The 18,704-nt window shown below is 46.5% G+C and overlaps 1 protein-coding gene across 5 annotated transcripts in view; it reads right to left on the reverse strand.

The window, feature by feature from the left end:
- The window catches only part of Boc (BOC cell adhesion associated, oncogene regulated), a 78,883-nt gene that overhangs the window by 12,173 nt on the left and 48,006 nt on the right, over positions 1–18,704 (reverse strand). For all 5 annotated transcript variants that reach the window (XM_070030233.1, XM_070030236.1, XM_070030234.1 and 2 more), the window contains exons 5-9: positions 8,086–8,232; positions 6,335–6,478; positions 4,978–5,271; positions 3,632–3,904; positions 298–605 (exon numbers count right to left, since the gene is read on the reverse strand). In XM_070030233.1, the coding sequence (XP_069886334.1) occupies positions 298–605; positions 3,632–3,904; positions 4,978–5,271; positions 6,335–6,478; positions 8,086–8,232 (1,166 nt within the window). The remainder of the gene's footprint in view (positions 1–297; positions 606–3,631; positions 3,905–4,977; positions 5,272–6,334; positions 6,479–8,085; positions 8,233–18,704) is intronic.

Genomic DNA, 18,704 nt, shown 5'->3' on the forward strand with positions numbered 1-18,704 from the left:
TACCCAGTAGAGTTTACTTTTGGTTACAAAGCCCAAACAACATAGCCAAACGACAGATGAAGAAGGCGAGAGTGGTGATGTGAAAGAGCTGGCTAATTGTCTCTGGACGAGTAGCTGGCATTAGCTTCTGGGAACAGGTGTACAAGGCTCAGTTCTGAGGATCTATGCCCCACTCACTCCATCTCTTTTCTGGCATCTCGGGTTCTACTGCCCATCTTACAGCCCAGCTCCTTGGAAAACATTAGGTTAGGAAACAGGGACCCAACAGGAAGTGGCAGGACAATACCAGGGCCATACCTTGCGGTGTTTCACCACATAGTAGAGAATGGGTGCCCGGCTGCCACCCTCATGCCGGGGCCGCCACACCAGCTCATAGGAGTCGGTCTTAGAGGTCCGAGGAGAGCTGAGGATGATGGGAGCCTCAGCTGGGGTCACGTGCCCCTTCTCGCCCGGACACTGTAGAGAAGCAGGCTGCACCGAGGTCAGTGGCCTGGTGAGCCCTGGGCGCTCCCTCAGCGTCTGGTCAGGGCCGCCGGATCTGGAGGGTGGTGCAGGAGGTGTGGAAGTGGCTAGCTTAGCATCCCTCCAGGGTCTCAGTGTCGTGCCTAGGGATCCAGCAGGAAAAAGAAGGGGAAAGGGAGGGAGTGAGTACCACTTTGGTCATCTGCCAGGGAGTAAACTGATAATAAGGTCACAGAAGACTGGAGACCACCATTGACTGCCCTGTGACATACAGCTAGGCTCAGGAAGAGAGGGACGGTGCCTCTGCCCTGCCAGAGGGAAAGGTCACTTAGAGACCTGGCCTGGGCCACTTGCTACAGCTCAGAGATGGCAGACAAGCACATTAGCAACCTGCTGACTTCCTATGTCCTGAGCAGGTACATCTTGAGTGATGTCACAGTTTGACTATGAATTGTTTCCCATAGGCTCATGTGCTGATTGCTTGTTTCCCAGATGGTGGCGCCATTTTGGGGAGGTGGTGGAAGTTTAGGAGGTAGGACTTAGCTGGAGGAAGTCATTGAGAGAATGCTTTTGAAGGGTACAACTGACCCTGGTCCCTTCCTGTCTTCTGTTTCCTATCTCTGACACACACTCCTGCTGCCATGATGCTCTGTCTCTTCACAAGCCCCAAGTCAATGGAGCCGAGGAATATAGATGAAAGTTTCTGAAGCTGTGAGTCAAAATAAATAATTTCTCTTCTTCTGTTTTCTCAGTGATGGAAAATGTGACTAATGTAGGAAAATTGGTACCAGAGAATGGGGTTGTTGTTCTGACTAAATCTGCCATGTGGTTCTTAAGCCTTTGGCACTGGTTTGTGGGAGGAATTTGGGCAAGTTTGGAGACGTGGGCTTGTGAAGTCTTAGAATGCTGTCAGTAGGGTTTAGTGGGTGATTCTGTGGGAAATGCTGATAGGATGCAGACTGTAAAGGCTGTGCTCATGGAGTTGCAGAGGGGGAGGAAAACTCTGTTTGGAATTGGGTGCAGAAGTCATGTGTGTTGGGACTTTGTGGGACATTAAGTTTAAAAGGAACAGACTAGTTAATCTGGCAGAGGAAATTTCTTATGTAGTTTGGGACAAAGAGGGCATGATTACTAAGATTAGATTACTAACAGGTAGCTGTACACTGTGCACTAAGACAATAGGGAAGATTCATCAAGAGCATCTTGGGAATTGGCTAGACCCCACCCACTGCAGGCTGAAGGTATGAAAGTTTTCATTCATTCGGGGGCAGCTGCCTAGGGAAGTGTTTCCCCTCATTCAGCCACGTAGCCAGTCAGAGGCCTATTTAGCTGGCAGCATATCTTGATGTGATCCATTAGTGTCTAGGAATAGTTGTACAGGAAGGAGCAGAGTAAAAGATATCTGGGATCATGAAAGCTTTCTCCTAGATTTCCAAGGATAGACTAGGAAGTCAAGCAGTGTGAAGCAGAGTCAGAGGAGCCCTTAAGGATGCCATGGGTAAAGCTATGAGGGTGAAGAAGATGCAACAGAGTTTCCAGGAAGTCAGAGATGCCTGCAAGGTGAAAAATCTGTCAAGAAAAAATGGCAACGAGATAAGCCAGTCAGGAGAGAGCTCATGTGGGCTGCTAATAGCAGCCCCTGCGGTAAGGCTGCTCAAGGTTTCTGGGATCCGCATCTTACCACCATGTGCTCAGATGTGAGATACACACAGGATTTAATGTTTGCCCCACTGGTTTAGTCTTGTTTTGAATCTATCTTTCCTTTATGTCATTCCTTTCCTTTGAAATGGGAATGATTACTCTATGTCATTAGATATTGGAACTACATAAATTGATGGGGACTCACCGCTACCATGTTTCCTTGAGTCTCAGAGGAGACACTGAACTTGGGTTTTTGAACAATGTTGGAAGACTGGACTGTGGGGACTTTGGGAGAAGGAGTTTTGGAGAATACATTCACATTGTAAGATGACCATAAGCCTTCGAGGGCCAGGAGCAGAATGTTATGATTAGAGGGCATCAATTCAACAAGGGGTTGAACTTGTGATTGTTAACCCTGTCAACTTGATTGGATTGAGAAATGCCTCCAAAGTAAGTTAAGCACATATCTGGGTGTGTCTATGAGCAGATTAAGTGAGAAAAACTCACTCTGAATGTAGACCACACCATTGCTTAGGCTGGGAGCCCAAGTGGAATAAAATGGGGAAAGGAGAAAAATCATCTAGGGTAGGGACAGGCATTCTCTCTGCTTCTCAACTGCCAGGAGGTGAGTTGTTCACTCTGCCATGTTCCCAGGCTTTAACAGACTGGTACTTCTAAAACTATGAGCCCAAATAATCTCTCCTCCCTTAAAATTGCTACAGTGACAAAGAAAACTATCATAGTGAATGATCTCAATTTGCACTTTCCTTCACCTGTCTGGACTGGGGATGAGGCAAGTGGATTTACTATGGGATCTCAACAGCAAAGCATAGTGTGAGTATTTTCCTTCAACACTGAGGTGGCCTGGCATAGGAAGCCATTTGGAGCTGCCTTGAGAATCTGGGAGGCCAGAGAGGTTAGGATGCAACTCCTCCAGGAAGCGTCTACCAGCTCCTGCCCCTCCTTAGCCCAGCACAGGGATGCCAAATGATACTGGCACAGCACTACATTGTTCATTGCTGCTTTTTCTCAAATTGATCCCTTAGGAAGTTTTACCTCCTTCATACAAAGGTTTCTAAAGGTAGGGACTTCATCATGCTGTTCTGAGTGTCCGTTTAGCTGTCAATGGGAATAATTCAAGCAAAGAAAAAGAGTCTTGCCTTTCTTTATTTTAGAGAACTGATTGCCAAACTTGGTTCCCTAGAGCCCTAAGGGCCCACAGATTCTGCAAACTAAATTTTTTTTTTTAAATACAAGGGAAAAGTTATCGCTGTAAGCACTAAATTGCTTTGCATGGTCTAGTGGAGATGATGAAAGAATCTTGACTTTTTTAACATATGGAACATCCAATAAAAATTAAATGAAAAAGATACAGAGGTTAAACTTCCATTAGTGTTGCTTGCACACCTTAATGAATAACATCATGTAATGTTGAACTTCGGTCTGAAAGTCATTGAGTTGATTTTCTTTTGAGAAAAAGGCTGTGGACCTGTTCAACTGGAATCTCAGACCCCTGGGCTGAACCCACCTGGCCGGGCGGTCCTCAGCTGGACCACGGCATGCGCACTCCCGACTTCGTTCTCAGCCATGCACTGGTAGACGCCTTCATCCTCGGGCCCCACGCTCACCACGCGCAGGGCTCTGCGGGACAGCCGGAGGCGCTGGCTGGCCATGAGTGGCACAGCATTCCTCAGCCACAGCACGGACGGAGGGGGGTTCCCACGCACCTCACAGGTGAGCTTGGCACTCTGCCCCCACGGGATAACCAGCTGCGACAGCTCCACAGTGACTTCTGGAGGTTCTGCAGTAAAGCAGAATGGAGGTAAGTAGCCACCCTGACCCATACAGATTGGGAGGGGACAGAGCTGGGAGTGGGGTCCTTGCCTCCCCTGAGCATTGGTTCTCCCTATGGGCAGTCGCCACAGGAAAAGGGTAACAGAGCACACTGAAACCGTGGGTCCTCACCTTTGGATGTGGGAGTTAGGCAACTCAATGGTTGGATGTTGATCAAAGATCATCTCCTGAGTTAGGCATGGAGGCTTATGCTTTTGTAATCTCAGCTACTCAGGAGATGGAGATCCAGAGGATCAAAGTTAATGAGACTCCATCACAATCAATCTTTAGATGCAATGGCACACATATGTTATTCCAAGTACAAAAGAAGCATAAATAGGAAGACTGAAGTCCAGACAAAAATGTGAGACTCTAAAAAAAAAATAACTAAAGCAAAAAAAGGGCTGGGATGTGTGATTCAAGGGATAGAGCATCTGCCTAAAAAGCCCAAGGCCTGAAGTACTATTAGTATCACCACTTGGGGAGGAGGAGGGAGAAAGAAAAGACAGGCTGGGTGCTGGTGTAAGAGCATGAGGTACAGAGTTCAAGTCCCAGAACTAACATTAAAAAAAGAAAAAACAGGGAAGAAAGGAAAAGATGAATCGATCACATCCTGGCACTCTGATGTTAACAGACTACAGCAGTATTTCACTAACCTGAAATATTCATAGCCCTTAGAAAATGAAAAGCCCTTGTCTGACTCTCCAAAGTCCAAGGACCCCTTCGCCTAACATAAGGCAGCAGCTGCTGACACATAACGCATTCTGTAGGAGTTAAGGACACAACACCCAGTTTTCCAGGAATGACTACTGTCATGTCCACACAGCCCATAAAAGCTTGAGGTCCTGGGATCCTCTTGAGCCTGCCCACCTTGCCAGCTGCTTTTGCACACTCAGCTCTGTTTGAGTCTCTTCCACGTTTATTTCTGATGAGACCAACCTTTCAGCTCTGACCCAGTGACCTGAATCTAGTAATCCAAGAATCTCTGCCTGTCAAGTGGCCTCCATCCCTGCGCAGTGGAAGGTCAGAGGAGACACTCACCAAACACCTGGACATTGTAGAGGATGACGGCCGCGCCAGGCTCCCCAACCCCATTGTTGGCCATACAGCGGTAGGTGCCGGAGTCTTCCTCACTGGTGGGGTCGATGAGCAGGTTGCTCAACAGGAAGCGAGTCTTGTTGTAGCCAGCAATGTTGGACCCGTCCTTAGCCCAGGTGACTCGAGGGGGTGGGATCCCACTGGCCACACACTCCAGGATGAGACTCTGGCCTTTGGTGACAATAACAGTCTGAGCCTCCAGAGGGTAAATGATGCGGGCAGCCTCTGCAGTGGAGCCTAGATAGGGGAGGAGGGGGAGGGAGGGAACACAGTGTGTGAGACCTTTACTTCCTATAGACACCCCCTGCCACCCCTCCTGGGTGGAGTGACTTGGCCCCAGGAGGGTCCCAGACATATGGGCTTGGGATCAAACAGCCTTTCAGAGGCTTACAACCTACATAAAGCAGGGTAATTATTTAATTTCTTATTAGAAACAAGGGCAATGAGCAGAACTTAGGCACTTTTAGCTCTAGGTGTTGGCAGGGAGATGAGAGCATGAAGAAAGTCTAAATGGAGGGGGTGATTTTTTTCTTGCTTGACCTCAGTCAGCGAACCCTGAGGCCAAGGAAAAGAGGGGAGACGAGGATCTGCTTGTGTCCAACTCCAGATCATGGGTCCCAGTCCCAGTGTCCCTCCACAGCTGAGCATGCTGTTGAGCTCTTTAGGGATATGTATTTCTTCTATTGCAAGGTGCCCCAAACACTATTCAGTGACTTTATCAGGGGCTCAGTGCAGGGGGCAGTGATCTTTCTCATTGCTGGAGGAGAAACCATATAGATCACTCTCCTGCATGCTGCCTTCTCCGGGGACCTTCAAAGAGCACAAAATCTCTGCTTTTGCCATGTGCGCCAGCCAGGGGCAGACAGGGGTCTGATAAACCCTGAAGCTCATTTATACATTTTGGAGAGCCTCTTTGGGGGGTGGGGGTGGGAGGGGAGAATCCGAAATTCCAGATAAAATGTTAAGTTGGAGAGGGGTCTAGCTTCATTTGTTTTAGGGAAAACCCATCTCTAGTGTCCTCAGCTAGCTCTGCCTACGATGTCTACTCCCTTGGGTATTTGGGGTCCCTCAAAAAGTGCTCAGAACATTTTAACCATTAAGGTTTTCACCTCAATGTGGGAGCATGTGGGCGCTTGTGAGCACATTGCGTGTCAGCTGGCTGCAGACACAGAGCCCAAAAGGAAGGAAGCCAGTCACCAAGCAAGCGGAAGAAGACATTGCCCATGTTGCTCCACCTTTCCCAGCTCTGCCAACCCTCCCTCTGTAATAGGCCACCCCGGCGTCTGAATCTGGCCCTTACGGCGCACACGCAGTCTGTCACTAGAACCGGAGGTCTTCACTTCCTGGGTCACTGGGTTGTAGGCCGCACACTTGTACATGCCTTCGTCCTCCTGGCTGGCGTTGACAATCTGGAGGTTCCCTGATGGCATGATCAGGTAGTTGTCTGTGGAGAGGGTAAGGAAGGAGGAAAATAGGATGCGTTTGGGCCCACAGCTTCCACAGAGCCAGGGTTATAGGGGAACCAGTCCAAGCTTAAAATGTTCCCCATCAAGCCTTACACTGAATGGGGTAGAACAGCCATGGTGAGGAAAGAATCTACTGTCTCATGGCATGGCTGATCAGCTGCTTCCCAGTTCATGCTTTTGTATGCAGTTTGTCTTTTCAGGTTGCTAGGGAGGCTAGCAAGAATTCAGGGTTTGGGATCAGCCAGACCTGGCTTTGACTTCTGGATCTGCTTGATATGAACTGTATGATCTGAGGCAAGTTAATTAACCTCTCAGATCTCATTTCCTAAAAAAGGTCTAAGGCGTGCTGCTTCGGAGCCTCTGTAAGGGCAGAAGGGCCTGGGCTGCACACGTGGGAGAGAGGTGGCCTTTTCTGACACAGTCCCTGTCATGGTCACAGCTTGGTGTCCCCTCATTATTGACTGTCTGCTGCCAGTGAGAAATATTCTGACCCCTAGTTCCTGATGGCCGCCAGAAGTCTGTTCTGCACATCTCTGACCTACCAAGGTTTGTCTGTTCTTGGCCCTGAAGCAGGGTAGGACTGGGGGGAGGCGGGGAACATGAGGAGGTTGGGCAAAGGTTCAGGTTCTCTAGACTGGAGGTGGAGTCACAGCTCTACACAGCCCAGCAACTAGGGTGGCCAGCTTCCTGGCAGGAAAAGCACTGGCAGTCAGCTCTGAGCTTTGTCTGGGTGGCCCCTCCTGGGAGTGGTGTTGTCACCAAGCCTGGTGCCTGCCTGCTGCTGGGCAGCAGGTGTGAGTTGCTTAGACAAGTGCCAGATGGATGAGCTTCCTGGAGGGCCGCTGCCAAGCCTCCACTGGGACATGGGGATTCGTGCTGTCTCCTCTCAGTTACTTCTGAGTGTTAGGAGTGGAGTTTTCCTTTCATAAAGAGAAGAGCTATGGAGTACTTTCACAGTATACATTTTGAGTTGTCAGGTTAAGACAAGTTGTGTCCTTTGTGGGAAAAGGGTGACTTTGTCTGGAAGGGCATCCCCCTTAGGCTCAATGGCACAGTGTGGCTCCCCTGGTGCAGTTGTCACACCCACTGTGGCATGAGCAAAAAGCTGTGAGGACCGAGATAATCAGGTTACCAGGAAAATAAGGACAGCACCCAAATACAGTGTCACCAAGAAGACTGCTGTGCTGGATGGGGAAGAGCTCGCTTCCTACCAAGAAACCCCAAAGCTCTGGGGATTCTCGGGTTGTGCTGGGTGTGTCTGGCATCAGGGGGTCACACAGGAGCATCTGTAACCACAGGTTGAGAGCTTCATCAGACGACAGCTGATCCCAAACATCTCCCTGTGCCTCAAAGGATGAAGATATTTTCCATGACAGGACAGAGGCCCTCTGTAAGGGATGCCAATCTTGCCTTAGCATCCTACAAGGCTAAGTAGGAAGACAGCAGACAGCTGGCCAGCTTGGGAACAGGACTGTCAGTGTGGTCCAGGGGAGGTGGAGGCAGTAGATACTGACACAGTTTGACAGTAGACAAGGAAGCCAGCTGTTTACTGGCTTATTCTCTGGGCTTCTGCCCACTTGCTCACCTCTGGAGGCTTCCAGCCACTCTTGTTTGACGCTGTATCGGACCTGGGCTTTTGGGTGGCTCTCAGGCAGGTGGCAAGCAATGACAGCTGTATTTCCTTCGTCCACTTCAATGACATGCTGCACATCTAACTTGAAGTCCTGGAGATCTGTGGAGAGAAAGGAATATGCTCTTTGGGCCTCCACAGTGGGGCATCTCAGGATGGGCCGATGGGGTAAGTTACAGTTAACAGCTTCAGAAATCACTCTGGGGGTCAGTAGAAGGTGCTCAGTCCTTCCTTGGTGTCTTGCTGTCTATAGGAGTTATAAGGATAGGAATCTAGGGACTCAACATCGTATGCGCATATAGTCTAATATAAGCTGGGAAAAGTGTAGGGACTTCTGCCAGGAGATAGGCAGTGCTGACACATAGAGTCTGCGTTTTGCCTTCCTTCCTTTGTTCATTCCTTCCTCCCTTCCTTTCTTTTTGCAGTAATGGGGATTAATTCCAGAGCCTCACACGTACTAGGCCAGTGCTCTATGCCTTGAGCCACACCTCCAGATGGTTTTATTTTTTTTTTAGATTGGGTTTTATGCTTTTGCCTATGCAGCTATAGACTGTGATCCTCCTACTTCTCCCTCTCAAGTAGCTGGGATTACATATGTATATCATCAAGCCTAGACTTTTTGCTTTCCCCTCCCACCCCTCTGATTCTGGGGTTTGTATTCAGGGCCTTGTGCTTCTTAGGCTGGTGCTCTACCATTTGAACCATGCCTTCAGCTCTGCTTTTTGATCATTGCATTGGAGATAGAGTCTAGTGAACTTTTCTGCCTGGGCTGGCCTTAAACTGAGGTCCTCCAGAGCTCAACCTCCTGAGCAGCTAAAATTATAAACATGAACCACCAGCACCTAACTTCCTTTTTATTTTTTGAGATAATGTCTCATTTACTTTTCCCAGGCTGTCATTAAACTCACAATTTTTCTGCCTCTGCCTTTTGAATAGCTGGGATTATAAGCATGTACTACCATGCCTAGCCCCAATTGCCTATTTCTTTTTCTTTTTTTGGGGGGGGGTCCCAGTCATGGGGCCTGAACTCTGGGCCTGGGCACTGTCCCTCAGCTCTTCAGCTCAAGGCTAGCACTCTACCACTTGAACCACAGTGCCACTTCCGGCTTTTTTCCTGCTTATGTGGTGCTGAGGAATCGAACCCAGGGCCTCATGCATGCAAAGCAAGCGCTCTACCACTGAGCCACCTGCCCAGCCCCGCCTTTTTCTTTTTTATGACACTGGGGATTAAAATAGAGATACCTTCTGACCCTAGAAGGTCCCAGGATCCCCTGGGGCACTGGGAAGCAGGGTGTCAAAGGCAGAGAAATGTGGGGAGCTCTGCCACAGGCTGCGGTCCCTGGTGGCTTTATGGCCATCTCTGTAGGAGAAGACTGAGATCTAAACTAAGAGAGGATGGAGATCCATCTGGAATCAGAGCAGGATATTTCCCAAACAATCCAAGAGTCCACAAAAACAAATCTCTTTGTGTGAGCCAAGTCACTGATGTTGCTGAAAAGCATAGCCATTTGTACAACAAAACCACATTCCAAATTGGAAACTTGCTTTTCAGGCTTGTGGCTGCATTTATCTTAAGAGAGGAAATCAAACTAATGGAATGTAAAGTAAGAGGGCTAAAAATATTTTATCCAGATGCTTTCTTCATCACAGTGCTTTAGAAAGGTATCTTCTCAGTATTCTGACCACTCCAAATTCTGCTCAGCTCCCAGGACTGAGAGGATCAGGCTTCTTACACTGTCACAAGCCTCCTCCTGCATGTGTACCTGTGCTAAGAGACTCATAAGGCAACAAGAGCAGGCAGGTTTTTTTCCACAAAGACCAGAAGTAATTGTCAAACACAAAACAAACTAGACAGTTGCTGGTGGCTCACACCTGTAATTCTAGCTACTCAAGAGGCTGAGGTCTGAGGATTGTGGTTCAAAGCCTACTTGGGCAAGAAAGAACTCTTATTTCCAATTAACCACCAGGAAACCGGAAGTAGTGCTGTGGCTCAATGGTAGAATACCAGCCTTGAGCAAAAAGAGCTCAGGGACAGAGCCCGGGCCCTGGGCTCAAGCCCTATGACCAACAACAAAACAAAACAAAAAACCAAACCACTTATTGTTACCATAGAACTAATCAAGGTACTAAGCCATATCAGGTTTCCTGCTTGATAGAATTTTCCAGAAGCACACAGTCAGGCCAAGCCAGGGAGGATGACCCTACTGTTTTCATGAAAACAGTCCCTCTGACTACAGTGTGTGAGACATGAACAGCTTAGGGCCAGAGACCAAGCTTTGTTCTCATGTGACTCCTTTGAACCTAACTCAGTCCTAGCCCCTGTCAACTTTAAATATAGAGTGGACAGATACCCTAGAAGCTGAGCCCCGCAAGTCAGGTAAGAGATGCTCATTTAGGTAGCCTAAGAGCCCAAATTCACTGGTTGAGTTTGTTTCACATTATGAACACCAGGACAAGAGCCTAGTTTGATAAAAGTTGTGTGAACACTTTTTTCAAGTAAAGTTATTTTGAACATGGAGGGCTACAGAAAAGAGAGGAAGTAGGTATAGAGGTTGTGTAGCAAGAAAGACATGTAACAAAAAACAAGAACAGATTGGCCAATTTACTTCTATCACCCCATTTTACATTCCAGGCTTGAAGGAGCCTGAGTGTCAGGGAGAGAGAATTCTCAGGAAGCCCTTTCTTTTGAGTGGACTCTTGGACTATGAAACACGTATTTCACCATTAAGTTTTCTCATGAGACATCTGACTATAGATTCCTTGTGAGAAGCCTATTAAGTTTGTACTCTACACATCAACCCTAAGCCCCATCACAGTTTTGTGAATGTAACACATACTCTCCAATCTTATCAGAATGAATAGTGGTGGAAGGCTACGTGCAAGGCCAACTTCATGGACAACCCAGAGGCTTGGTTTAAACCTCTTTTGTCATCATCTTAAAATTCTGTAGCTGCTATTGCTACTCTATGTTGTCATGTAAGATCATTAAGAAAAAACTAGTCTGGAAACAATAGAGCTAGTTTTAAATTATCTTTTGTCATAGAAATGCTATTTACCAATAAAGTTAATTCTCATATGTAGAGATGTGAATAATATTTTTATAACAATAAATGCAAATATTTTCACTTAAAAAAATTCTGTTTGTGTGCATGTGCACCATTATCCGAGCTTGAGCTCAGGGCTCGGACACTGTCCCTGAGCTGTTCTGTTCAAGTCTAGTGCTCTACCACTGGAGCCACAGCTCTACTTCTGGCTTTTTGGTGGTTCAGTGGACCTAAGAGTTACAGACTTTCCTGTCCTGGCTGGCTTTGACCTCAGTCCTCAGATCTTTGCTTCCTAGTAGCTAGGATTGCCGGTGTGAGCCATAGGAACCATCTTAAACTTCTTTAAGAGCATTTGAACCAAGGATTCTACATTTTCACTTTCCACTAGGCCTGCTGATTATGTAGCCCAGTCCTAGCTGAGCTTCTTAGCCTAGCCAAGATAATTAAAGAGCTTTGTTTTTCCTCAGTGAGAAGGAAGATTTGTAAAGGAACTGCCTTAGCTCAGTGTGTTCTGACTAAATGTGGGTAACTTTTTATTTTGAAGCTATTCACTTTAAAAAGAAAGAAAAAGGCTGAATCCTCTGTCTGCCAAGTCAGGAAGCTCCCCCAACAAAGTGAGCTGTGAGCAACTGTGCACTGAGAGACACCTGGAAACTTCCTCAGGCACTGAGAAGCACAATTCCACGGTCTAATAGACCCAAAGTGACTCCACCAAGACTTTTCTTTTAACCCACTCTTTTTCTTTACTTCATTCCAAGGAAATTTGCCTCAAGCAAGAACAGACTGAAACCTTAGCCAATCACTTTGCAAGAAAGATGTGAGCCCCCGGAAAAACTGCCAACAGCAGGCCAATCTCCATCTCAAAGGCCCCTGGCTTCTGCTCCCAGCAATGGAGGGCCTATTTTAGCATAGTCCATGCATACTACAAGCACCCATCTCACCCACCCAATGCTAGACAGCACCGTGGCTTGTTAAGCCCCTCTTGGCTCCTGCTGCTCCCGGTGCCAACTGCTGGGGTGGAGACAGAAGGCTGAGCGCTAGGGGAGAGAAGAAAAGCAGGGCACCAATCAGCCATGCAACCCAAGGGTTCCTCTGTTCCAATGCCAACATGTGCACAACAGCTCATGCAGGGAGGACCCAGGACTGCCCAGCTGGGTGTCCAGCTCCCACAAGGGCCGACTGGCAGTCGAGCCTTCCTAGTTTCAAAACCAGTAAGCAACCATTTGGTCCTTGGCCCTGACCCTCCCTGTGTCTCTTAAGCCTTAGTTGCTGCCTCCCTGGTTGCCTGGGATCAAAGGGAGAGTAATGAAGTGATGAATGATCTAAAAATCAGAGAGCTCCCTTTCCCAGTGAGTCTGGACAGGGAGGCCAGAGAGGGGTGGAGATTTCATGATCACTAACAATCTAATCAGCCATCCAACGGGCAGATGCAGGGAGGAGAACCAGTTGGCTGAGGTAAAGGAGAGAAACCTGTTCCTATGCCCCAGTTTTCCAAAGTGGGTTTCCTGGCAGAATCCAGGGGCTGCTCAGCCATGCCTCACTGGAAATAAGGGGCAGGTCCTTCAGTTACAAATGGAGTTAGCAGGCCTGTGCTACAGAAGGGGTGGGTCAGGTTTCACAGGAAATGGTTTGACAGGACACCTGTCCTTGCCTGTTAGCTAGTGCTTTTGAGAAATCCATTAGAGGAATGTTTTTGCAGCTTTAATCCTCATACCTCCCCTTACATCCTCCTTCTCCATGCATTCCTCCTGATACTTCATTGACGTGCTAGGCCTGCTCTTGTTTCTCCACTTTGCAAGGTCAGAAGCTCTGCTTTGTGAGGCCACCTCTGAGTTTACTGACCTTTCTGGCCCTGTCACAGGACTTCACGCTGTCTGAGAAAGCCTATGGTATCTTAGACTCCATTAGAACCCTGCCTGGTTCTTTTCCTTCTTAGAGCTCCAGTTCCAGGGGAAAGGTGTATACTATGATGTCTCACTTCTATAGGGTGCATGCATTGACAGGGACTCATTCAATCACGCATCATGCAGGGTGCTCTGTGATTCTTCTTCACATTTCAAGAGCACTTTAGGCACAAAACTCTTTTGGCAGTGGAGAAAAGAAGAAAGCAAATGAGAGACTTTTACAGGTACCTGGGGATAGATACATTTACCATACATAAAATAATAAATGGACACATTTTATCGAGTCCCTTTGAAGTTACTCATGGTATTCTAGTCTTTATCCTTCTGTTATTAGATGTTAATAAGTAATATTAATAACATTAGCCAATATTTAATAATATTAACATTAATATTTAGTATTAATCAGTATTAATATTAACACATTCCTAAGATCCAAAGAACTATGCATTAAATCAAAATAAATCAAAATATTTGGGGCCAGGTACTGGCTTATGCCTGTAATACTAGCTACTTGGGAGGCTGAGATTAAGGTGTGTGTGTGTGTGTGTGTGTGTGTGTGTGTGTGTGTGTGTGTGTGTGTGTGTGTGTGTGTGTGTGTGTGTGTGTGTGTGTGTGTGTGTGTGTGTGTGTGTGTGTGTGTGTGTGTGTGTGTGTGTGTGTGTGTGTGTGTGTGTGTGTGTGTGTGTGTGTGTGTGTGTGTCGGGGAATCGTGGGTGATATCTGCCTCAGCAGAAAAGTTCATGAAACAGCTTCTCAATCCATCCGTGGGCATGGTGGTACATGCCTGACAGCCTGTCTACAGAGAAGGCTGAGGTTGGGAGGACTGTAGTTCTGGGCCAGTCCAGACAGAAAAATTCTTCAAGACTCCATCTCAGTGGAAGAAGCTGGGTGCGGCAGCACATATCTGTCATCCCAGCTACAATTGGAAGCAAAAAGCAGAAGGCTGGCACTCCAGACACATGTCCATGTAGGAACCAAGACCCTGCCTCAAAAATAACCAGTGTGGTGTTTCACGCCTATAATCCTAGCTACTCAACAGGCTGAGATCTGAGGATTGCGGTTCAAAGCTAGCCTGGGTAGAAAAGGTCATGAGACTCTTATCTCCAATAAAACCACTCAGAAAACCAGAAATGGTGCTGTAGCGCAAGTGGTAGAGCGATAGCCTTGAGCTGAAATGCTGAGAGACAGGGCCCAGGCCCAGAGTTCAACCAAAAAACAAAAACAAAAAACAGTGTAACAAAGGGCTTGCAGCTGGGTATCACTGAGTCACGCCCATAATCCTAGCTACTCAGGAGGCTGAGATCTGGGGATCACAATCCCAAGCCATCTAGTTAGAAAAACCCATGAGTCTGTTTTCTCCAGTTAGCCACCAAAAAATGAGAAGTGGAACTGTGGCTCAAATTGTAGAGTGCTAAGCTAGTCTTGAGAAAAAAAAAATCTCAGAGACAGTTTCCAGGCCCTGAGTTCAAGCCCTGGGACTACAGTAAAACAATAAAACAACATAATGCATTATTTGGTATAGGTTCATACAATCTCAATACAAATGAACAAATCTTAATGGAAGATTTATTTGCCAATTGTCATGGACTTTACATATCCAGTTACAAGCCTTGTTGGCTCTTGCCTCAGTGTTCCCATTGAAATCCATAAGCTTAACAATTGCTCTCAAGGGTATTCTCATTCAGTCTTCTCCCTGGGTCCTCCATTAGGCTGTGAATCAAAGCTCTCTTCTGTTTGGGTAAGATGTCAAGGAAGATGGCACTTTGGGCTAGATGCCATCAAAACAATTTTATGGACACACAGGAATTGTCCGTATACAGGCCTATCCCTCTTTCCTTCTGAGTTCTCAGGATCAGAGGACAAGCCTGCACTCATCTGCTGAGGCTTGGGTGAGATCCACTAGGTTGTGGGTACCGCATGGGGCTCACTTGGCAATGCTGCCAGGACAGCTCAGCAGCCTCAGGGCCATCAGCAAAGTTTCTGGGCCTACTGCTAATTCTATCCCTCTATTCTCATGGCCTCCAAGCCTCAACTTGTACCTGTGGCAGCTTGTTGTGCCTATAACTGATGTTACAATGCTCAGTAAGATTCTGCTGGAATGGAGCAATACTCAGCAGCATGCTAGCCATGTGGTCCCTTCCTGCCTCTCATCCCTTTTGGCAAAGTGGCCACTATGTACAGGGGAGGAAAGCTCCAGAGCTTTTCCTGGTTGAGCTCCTAGCTCCTGGCTTACACAGCCTCAGACAATGTGGGGACTCTCCTGTGCCCTGAACTGCTTTACAAATGGGCAAGAAGTCACACAATGCTCTCAACACCCGAGTCACCTGAGAAATGACAGCTTGGCACACTCTCACTGCTGGCTCTTGAAATGAAGTGCTCTGAAAGTAGGAAACCACAAAAATTCACCTGCTAAGGATGGAGGAGAGGAGCACCTTAGAGCCGAGCAGTAGACGAAGTTACCATGACCCACGCAGGCTTCTCAGAAGCCACACCTAGGGGCAAGTGACTCTTTTACCAGTGGGTATCTCTGATATATAGACCATAAAAGCCAAACGTAAGTGGGCCAAATTAGTGTATTCTGTAGTTAGCATTTGGTATCGTGCATCCCTTCAGGCATCATTGATGCCTTCATTCATCCAGCCAGGTGCTCAGATTCTACTGAGATAGACACTGCAGGAGATAGAGAAGAATAAACATAACCCCAGCCACAGGGAACGAACTGCTAATCCAATAGACATGACAGGTAAGGGCAGCACACGGCAGGATGTGAGTGTTCACAAGTGTGGTATCCTCCAATGTGGTCCTCCAGCATTCCAGCCCAAGCCAGGCCCCCAAGAGCTGCAGAGAACATCAAGAAGTTGGCAGGCAAGCAACTACTCCTTGCTTTGCAGGCCAGGATGGTGGATAAATATGTTTGCTCTCTTTAAGATTTTTTTTCCAATTGCACAAATCATTTTGGCTCCAAACAAAGCTCTTTCCTGACAGCCATGGAAACATGACATGAAATTTCTCAAACACACTTTCGGATGAAAGCAAGGCATGCTCTCTTTTATTTAAATAAAAACAGTTTCCATGGGGAATTAAAAAAAAAGTCTTTGCAGATGCCAAACATATTAGCTGTCAAATCTTGTCTTTTTCTTCTCTTTTCAGTTAGAGGTGGGGTTTGCACCCTTCCTTGCACAGTGGGAGAAAGTTAAGTGTGGAAAAAAGATGAAAGGCACTGGGGTGTTGAGGGCAGAAAATCAAAGTCGAGACAAGAGGGAGAAAACTGGGAGTGGGAGGGAGGAGAGCAGGCATAAAGGGAGGAGTGAGAGAGGAGGAGAGAGAATGAAAAGAACCAATTCTGTAGTGTCATTAAATGATTTGCAATAAACTAGCCTAAGGCTTCAGGAATTTCTTGGCTTGAACCAATTAAAAATATTATATATATATATATATATATATATATATATATATATGTAAAAAGAAGACATAAGAGAATGAGAAATGTGATTAATCCTCAGAGCCACGTCTCCATTGAGTCTGGTAGCCAGATGAGGGCTCATCTGTCTTCAGTGCTGCTGTGAGGTAGAGCTGGTTCACAAAGATGGGGAGGTTCTTTTGGACTAGATGAAAGAATGAAATGGTTTGGAAAAAAATACATATATAGAAGAAAAAGAGAAGGAAAAAAGAGATTTACTTGCCAGCAACCCACATCATACATATTTCTCTGATCATCCAAATATAAACTATAAACTTAGCAATGGGAAAATTAATGTGAGTCCTGGTGGTCCAGACTCATCAGAGCTAAAGCTGGATCCTGGCACAGCCTTCAGTAGGGCTGGCAGCCTGCACAGGAAGAAGAGTAAAAATGGGGGCAATGGAACTCTGGGGTGGGGAGTAGGAAGCTTGGTGTGGCCCTTGGAACCAGAATTTCAGATAGGAAAGGCAGGGACCAGTAGAGCCCCTGAGATCCTATGTTCTTCCCATCCACTGGGAAAGAGAGTTTTCAGCTGCAGCAGTAGTTCATCCTGTCCATTTGCCATCGCCAGCACTGGTCTACGAAGGACCAGTGGCTATGGCTCTAGGACATAGAGCCCTAGTCACCAGCATGTCCCTCCAAGGTGACAGAGGTAACTATAAACATCCAATTTCGTTTAAATACCTTTTATGCTTCTGATACTCATGACATTTTCTATATCCTTTACAGCCCATTCATGCCCCCAAAGTCTTGTTACATCCTTTCTTATTTACTTCCTGAAAACCTTTAATACATCAGAATTTGATGACAGAATTATGTCATCTTTGTTCACCATCTGTATGCCATTTCTCATATTCTAGACTTCAAGCGCTCTCTCTCTCTCTCTCTCTCTCTCTCTCTCTCTCTCTCTCTCTCTCTCTCTCTCTCTCTCTCTCTCTCTCTCATATTTGGGAGTCTTCCTCTTTTCAGATATTCACAGAAAGCCTACCAGGCAGGCCTATGTAAAGCATCATAGTCACAGACAGGCAACAGTTTCCACCCTGATGCAAAGAAACTATGGCCATAGAAGGTTCTAGATGTAAATGTAAGGTGCTAAGGAAATGGAGAAGAGAAAACCCTACTCCAGATTTGGGGAGGTGAGGTGGGTAGGGGTAAAACAAAGGAGGAGACAACAATGCTTGATAAGAAATGTACTCATTGCCTTGCTCATATAATTGTAACCCCTCTGTGCAGTATTTTCACAATAGAAAAACTTATTTTAAAAATTTCTTCAGAGAAGATATTGTCATCTTGAAGACTGAGAGGGAGAAAGTAATTCAAAAAAGGTGGGAATGGAATGGAAAGGAATATGCCTATAACAAAAGTGAGGGCAGTAGCTCATGCCTGTTAACACTAGCAACTCAGGAGGCTGAGATTTGAACCCAGCCCAGGCAGTAAAAGTCTGTAAGACTTATCTCCACTAAACTACCAAAAAAGCTTTAGTGAGGCTGTGGCTTAAGTAGTAGCGTGTTAGCCTTGAGCAGAAGCAGCTTAGAGACAGTGCCCAGGCCCTGAGTTTAAACCCCAGGACTGGTACAAAAAATGGAAGTAGAGTTGTGACTCAAGTGGTAAAGTACCAGCCTTGAGTGGAAAAAGCTAAGGGAGTGCACTCAGGACCTGAGTTCAAACCTCAGTGTGGGCACAAAAACAAACAAACTAAAAACAAAGGGGAAGATGTGAGATCAGGTCTGAGGGGTGAGACAGGTGGCGAGCATCACACGGAAGCGGCAGTGTGTCTTCATGTGGAAGAGACAGACAACCAATTAAAGTTTCGCACAATTTTTCCCTCTAGGGAAAAACAATGCTGGTTTGCCTCAGTGAGTTGTTAAATTTTTTTTGCATTTGCTTACATTTTTTCTCACTATTAAGTGACCACCCTTTTAGATGTGTTCTTTTAGATGAGGTTATTAGGATTATTATCAGATTCCAAAAGTGGCTCAATATCTAAGAGCAATGTCAAATTGGAAAGCTCTGGGCTTTTCTACACACACATAAAAAAGAGCAGATCCAAGAAACTCATTAACTGTCTTGATTTTCTCCTTTCCTTTACAAAGAACCATCTGACATCATGTTCCATAAAGGACTCCAGTGACTTCCAGCCAAAAATCAATCCTCTTATCTTCAGTC

Source organism: Dipodomys merriami, unplaced genomic scaffold, assembly GCF_024711535.1.
Source record: "Dipodomys merriami isolate MVZ:Mamm:240054 unplaced genomic scaffold, mDipMer1.0.p SCAF_2, whole genome shotgun sequence".
Classification (NCBI taxonomy): domain Eukaryota; kingdom Metazoa; phylum Chordata; class Mammalia; order Rodentia; family Heteromyidae; genus Dipodomys; species Dipodomys merriami.